Here is a 6781-nt window from a genome sequence, read left to right on the forward strand (position 1 = left end):
CACTGGTGAAAGAGGTTTGGGGGATCCAGGGGAGATGAGTCAAACCAGACAGTGGAGGAGGGAGTTGTGGGGGATCCAGGAGATGTGAGAAGAAGGGAGAGGTGGGGGGAAGAAGGCAGGTGAGAGGGCAAGAAGGTGATACAGGGAAAGGGGGCATGGAGCACCCATGGAGATGGGTCAGGATGTGGGAGGTGGAGGAAGGAGTTATGTGGGATTCAGGGATGTGGGGTAGGAGTTGCTGGGGGCTGAGGGAGGAAGGAGGTGTAGAGATGCAGAGGGATAAGGGCAAGATGTGGGGAGCATCTAGGGAGAGGGGGCTGGAGAGGAGGTCCCTGCCATTAAACAGGGATTATGTGGGAAAGGCTGGAAAAGAGGGTGTGATGAGCAGGGACTTGAGCCAGGGCAGTTTCCTGCTATCCAGAGGGGAAGCCTGCAGGTCTTTCCACTGAAACACTCCTTGGGACTTCACTTACATCCCTGCACTGGGCAGTGGAAATAGCACCAGAAGACAAGATTCAGGGAATAATGATGTCCTTGGCCAGCCCAGCAGGGACAAGGGGCTTTGCTGCCACCAAAGCCTGCCCTCTGCTCTGCTGGTGACTTGTTTTGTCCCCTCCTGTCTCAGTTTCTCCATCAGTACAGGAGGTTCATCGTGGAGTTTCAGCAGCAACAGTTTGGTTTCAAAGATGAGCAAAATGGTGAAGGCAAGAGGTGGATTTTGTGTCGGGATCTGTTTTCTTTTTGTCTTGGTGACACTGGGCACCATTTCCTCTGGTGGAACCTCACTGCCCTCCTCTACAGCAGGGCAAGTCTGAGAAATCCAGCAAGATCCATGCCTAAAAATCCAGAGCAGGTTTGAGTGGTAGTTCCTGCCCTGTTGTGCTTCATTTGAGCATGTTCCCTGCACGTTGGGGTTCCAGGACGTGCATTTCTGCCTGGCAAAGTCCCTGGTGAAGCAGAGTGGCTGGGATCCCCGAGGTGTGGGCTGTGCTGGGGCTGCCCCCGGGGCTGTACAGCTCTGGCTGCTGTCACACTGAGGTGGCTTCTGATCTTCCCACATCTCTGTGGGAATGGCTGTGTGGCCAGTCAGCAAGAGATGGACAGGTTGGAGAGCTGGGCAAAGAGGAACCTCATGAGGTTCAATGAGAATAAGTGTAGAGTCCTGCTCCTGGGGAGGAATAACAACATGGACCAGGACAGGTTAGGAGCTGAGCTGCTAGAAAGCAGCCCCATGGAGAAGGACCTTGGGGTCCTAGTGGACAACAAGTGATCCATGGGTCAGCAACGTGCCCTCCTGGCCAAGAGAGCCAATGGTGTCCTGGGGAGCATCAAGAACAGTGTGGCCAGCAGGTCAGGGAGGTTCTCCTCCCCCTCTGCTCTGCCCTGGAGAGACACATCTGGAGCATTGTGTCCAGTTCTGGGCTGCCCAGTTCAGAGGGACAGGGATTTACTGGGAAGAGTCCAACAGAGGCTACAAGGATGATGAAGGGACTGGAACATCTGTCATATGAGGACAGGCTGAGAGACCTGGGGCTGTTCAGTCTGGAGAAGAAAAGACTGAGAGAGGACCTGATTCATGTCTATCAATACATGAGGGCACCAAGAAGGCAGGGACAAGCTCTTGTCACTTGTGTCCTGGGACAGGATGCGGGGCAATGGACACAAACTGGAGCCCAGGAAGTTCCACCTCAACATAAGGAAGAACTTCTTGACCATGAGGGTGAGGGAGCCCTGGGACAGGCTGCCCAGAGAGGCTGTGGAGTCTCCTCTCTGGAGACTTTCAAGACCTGTCTGGGTGTGTTTTTGTGTGACCACCTGTGAGTGTTCCTGCTGGAGCAGGGGGTTGGACTTGATGATCTCCAGAGGCCCCTTCCAGCCCCCACCATCCTGTGATTTGGTGGTTGAGCTGGTGCAGGGTCACACCTTGCCCACTGCCACCTGAGGTGTGGACAGAATGGGAGAGGACGTGTCTGCCCCTGCTTGTTGAAACCACCCTTGTGTTGTTTCAAGTTGTGATTTATTTGTGGTCCCAGGGGAGTGGGACTGTAGATATCTCAGCCCACCTGACAAGTGGCACCTCAGTGTCCCTCTGGAGCTCACTAGTGACCCTCCTTTGACCAGGCATGGGATTAGTCACCAAAGCAAGGGAGCTGTTGTTTTCTGATACATTTTGATGGCAGAATAAGATGTGTGGTTGCTTTATAGCACTTTTACAGCAGAAGAAAACCACACTTCTGTAGAAATGGTTCTTTTAGCTGGAAGTGTTGTGATTTTAATGGAGGATTTAGGTTGGATAGTAGGAAAAAGTTCTTAACTGAGAGGGTGGTGGGTCACTGGAACAGGTTGCCTAGAGGCCCCATCCCTGGAGACATTCAAGGTCTGGCTTGATGGGGCTCTGAACAACCTGGTCTAGTTGGAGATGTCCCTGCTTATTGTAAGGGGCTTGGACTAGATGACCTTTAGAGGTCCCTCCCAACCCAAGACATTCTGTGATTCTATGATTTATGATCTTAGCAGTGGCCACAAGTTTCCTTGCTGCACAGCTGACAGCTCTGACCAGTCTCTTGTCAGTTGTTTTCTGTTCCAGCCTGAAGCTCAGGTGGATGAAGCAGTGACCTCCACAAAGCACGTTGGACGTTGTGTGAGGACTGACTGTCCCTGGAAACTCTGGGCCATGGGATTAGGGGGTGTCTTTGAATCCCAGATGTTTGGCTGGCACAGTCCCAGCTCTAAACTGTGCCCACGTGGGGTCAGCTCAGTCTCTGCTGGTGGGACCTGCAGGATTTGAGCTCAGGTCTCCACTGTCCTTGGTGAATTCATTGGCCATTGGAGTGTCCTGTTGGAGATACCTATTGCTAGTCATAGGATGATCTTCCATCTTTTCCATCCAAGTCTTCCTGGGCTGATAATCCCTAAATTTCACCTCAGAACGTGGCAACTGGATTATCCTGGGTGCCGTTTTACAGTGTGTGTGTTAGTATGGGGAAACTGGATGGGTTGTGCAGGTCACTTTTCTGGATTCATGAGCTCACTGGCTTTGTGTTTCTATTCTGGTTGTGGGCAGTATTATTTGTGGACTGACACATGCCAGGATCCAAATGAATGGCAGCAGTTCCTCTCCCTGGGAAATATCTCACTCCTCAGAGATGGTGACTCTTAGTAATGTATTAAAGAAAGAGAGATAGGCCAAGTAATTCTCCCTGCTGTCTTGCCCCATCCCAGAATGTTAAGGAAGGTGATAGATGGGTGGCTGAAGAGGACTTTGTGTTGGACCATTTCCACCCTGCTTGGCATGAGGTGCTGTGCTTGGTTCTTTTAATAGCCTGGCATCTGATTTGCCTCCTCTGGGCTTCTGCTGGGCTGTCTGCTGGCAACGTTTAGACCCAGCAGATCTGAAAACAGGCGCTGAGACAAAATTTGGCCTCTTAACTGCTGAGTAGAATTCAGCCCGTGCTCTCGAGCCACCCAAGGCACAAATGCTAAATGGCATTTTAACCAGAGCATGGTCTGTAGCACCTGTGCTGATGTTTCCTAATATTTTGGAAGGGAAGTTGGATCCTGCACCTGTTTTACCTCTCTGTGTCCCCTTTCCTCACCACTGAGGACACAGGATTCTTGCAGCTCATCCCAGACTGTCACAGGTGGTTCTTCAGTCCTGCCTCTGCCTCTCCCAGCCACACCATGGAGCTGGTGCTGATGAGAAGACATATTACATGGGCTCTTCCTTCTGCTGGGTGGCTCAGGAACCCACATTCTAGGAGAGCAACCTCACTGCTCTCAGCTCACCAGCCCCTCGTGCCTTCCTGAGCCCCTACGAAGTAGCAGAAGCAACAAGTGTTTTCCTGACTGTTGTGGGAAATCAATTGTGTGGGAGAGGCCCCTTGGGAGTCCTTCCCACCCCCGGAGGTCCCTCCTACCCCTGGGGCCCATCCCACCCCCTGCTCAGTTGGAAGGTGAGATACCTTCCAGTGTCCCTACTCGGACAGTCCCTGGAAGGAGACTTTTCCATGCTTCACATTTGGCATTTGATTCCTGGTCCAAATGAGAAGGTTTTCCTTAAGTGCTCGATCACATTTCTTCCCCACTGATCCCCCTGGCAGCCAAAGAACTGTCTGTTTGCCACTGGGAGAGGAGCTTCTGGCAACTGCTTACCAAGTAACTCCTGTCCCCTCATGGGTGTCGTGCTGCTCAGGGTCAGGACATGCTTCTGACCCTGCTGTACTTGGAAGGATTCTCAGATGAGGTTTTGTTTTTTTAGGTATTAAAAAAATAGATTGTTTAATGTGTGAGGTACTGAGCAGTGAGGGAAACCAGACTGTGTGCTGAGAAGGAATCTGAAATGAGTGAGTGGCAGGAGAAGAAGTCAGAGTTGAGGGCCTGAAGGAGAGGGGAGCACGGCAGCAGTGAGGGCAGGAGCTGGGGGAGAGAGTCCAGAGGAGGCCCCGGAGATGCTGGGAGGGCTGGAGCAGCTCTGGAGCCAGGCTGGGAGAGTTGGGGTGTTGAGCCTGGAGAGGAGAAGGCTCCAGGGAGACCTTAGAGCAGCTTCCAGTGCCTGAAGGGGCTCCAGGAAAGCTGGGGAGGGACTTGGGACAAGGGCAGGGAGGAATGGGATGAGGGGGATGGGTGAAAACTGGAAGAGGGTGATGGAAATGAGATCATGGGAAGAAATTCTTGGCTGTGAGGGTGGTGAGAACCTGGGACATGGTGCTCAGGGAAGCTGTGGCTGCCCCATCCCTGGGAGTGAAGGGCAGGTTGGATGGGGCTTGGAGCAACCTGGGCTGCTGGGAGGTGTCCCTGCCTGTGCAGGGGTGGGACTGGATGAGTTTGAAGGTCCATTTCAACTCAAACTGTTGCATGATTCTGTGATGGCAGGAATAGGTAAGTGAGGGTCCCTTGACTCATTTGGACACAGGCATTCACCCCTGTCTGACATCTGGCCCTAGGGCCTGACCATGTCCCTGCTGCTGGGCTTGGCTGCTGTAGTCACCATGAAATCATTTCCCTCCCTGGGGGATCAGTGGCATGAGCCCCCTCAGACACCAGCAGCTGCTGATGTGCTGTGCCCTGAGCCTGGTTTTACAGCTATTTTGAAGATGGAGAGACCACCTATTTTGGGACTAGAGCATCATAGCTTTCCTGTACTTCTCTCTGGGAATCAAATGAATCAGCAGTTCCCTTTTCTTCTGGTCACCTTCTGCAGAGGAAACAAATCTGTTCCCTCTGAGCGACTGGTCACTTCCTCCCGAGGGTCTGAGAGGGGCAGTGACAGGACGTTAAATACAGGTTGCAGTGAGGATGTGTTTTATTGCCTGCTGCTTTTTGGAGATCTGTTTTTGGGTAACTAAACATGGATGTGGGGCTTGTTGGGTTTTCTCTACTGTCCCCTCCTCCCTCCCCTGTACCAGTATGCTCTGAGCTGGGATCAGTGCTTCAGACTTGCTGCCTTTTACCTGCAAATCAAAAAAGCATTTGACTCTCTTGCCTTGTTTGCTGTTGGGAGGGTTGGGTTGGTAGAGTTTGCAAAGGGCCTTCAGGCTATGGTGAGATGGCAGTGAGATGTGGCTGTGGGTATCAAGGTTAGTCGCAGGCTGCCCAGAGAGGTTGTGGAGTCTCCTTTTCTGGAGAGTTTCAGAACCCATCTGGATGTGTTCCTGTGTGATCTGCTCCAGATGTTGCTGCAGCAGCATATGGGTTGGACTCAATGATCTGCAGAGGTCCCTTCCACCCCTGTGATTCCATGATTCTCTGGGTGATTCTTCCTCTGTTTGTTTTGGTTTTTTTTCTTCATGATTATTTGGAAGAAGTTGGTTCAATTCTGATGGCTTGATCTCCCAAGCCATTGTGTGAGACAGTCCTGTTCCCTGCCCTTCTCCTGTCAGGTTCTGTGGTTTGCTGAAAACAAACAAGATTTCCAGTTACCCTTGGGTGGAAGGATGTCTGTGACATGGGATGAGATGGGACTTTTTGAGCCTCTGAATGTTCTGGGGTTTTTCCAGGGAGGTTCCTTTAGGTGTGCTGGGTTGGTGGAAGGAGGTTTGCTGTGCTAGTAAGGGGCTGGTGCATGAAACCATCAGTTACTTCACTTCACAGTAATAGCAGTAGTTTCCAGAGAAGTGCTGGTGGTTTCAGCCTCCTGAGCAAATGGTTTGACACACAGTCTTGCTGGCAAATGACATAGAAGTTCCCTGTGTTCATCCTGGCATCCCTTTGTGCCCTTGTGTGGCAGGAAGGTTCAGTCAGTGTGTTGTGCCCTGAATGGGATGGGTTTGCAGGAGGTGGAGGTCTTGGGGAGGCAAGCTCCTTCTGTATTGACAAAGCACCTTGGTTGTCTTCAACTTCTTGTTCAAACAGGGGCAGGCTCAGCATGGGATGAACCTTTATCATCATCATAAGATCATCGTGGGATGGTTTGGCTTGGAAGGGACCATAAGGATTATGCATGGGCAGGGACACCTCCCACCAGCCCAGGTTGCTCCAAGTCCCATCCAACCTGCCCTTCAAAACTGCCAGGAATAGGGCAGCCACCTTAAAGATCATTTGGTGGATCATCCAGGTGATCTTTAAGGTCTCTTTCAACCCAAACCACTCCATGATCTAAACTTCATCTAGATCCAACCCCCCTGCATGGGCAGGGACACCTCCCACCAGATCAGGTTGCTCACACCTCAGTGAAGGTTTTGGAAGAAGCAAGGACTGATGGACACGTGGTTGATGGGCAGAACAAGTGCCTGAGGAGGCTGGTGGCTGGGGATGGCTTGGAGGATGTGTTTCTTAGAGGAAC

At 51.9% G+C, this 6781-nt stretch overlaps 1 protein-coding gene across 1 annotated transcript in view; it reads right to left on the reverse strand.

Moving 5' to 3' along the window:
* The window catches only part of TMEM79 (transmembrane protein 79), a 13966-nt gene extending 7582 nt beyond the window's left edge, over nt 1–6384 (reverse strand). The window contains exon 1 of the mRNA XM_009995050.1: nt 6321–6384. Coding sequence (XP_009993352.1) covers nt 6321–6384 — 64 coding nt within the window. The remainder of the gene's footprint in view (nt 1–6320) is intronic.
* Nucleotides 6385–6781: the final 397 nt, after the last annotated feature.

This window comes from Chaetura pelagica, unplaced genomic scaffold, assembly GCF_000747805.2.
Source record: "Chaetura pelagica isolate M959 unplaced genomic scaffold, ChaPel_1.0 scaffold533, whole genome shotgun sequence".
In the NCBI taxonomy this organism is placed as follows: Eukaryota; Metazoa; Chordata; class Aves; order Apodiformes; family Apodidae; genus Chaetura; species Chaetura pelagica.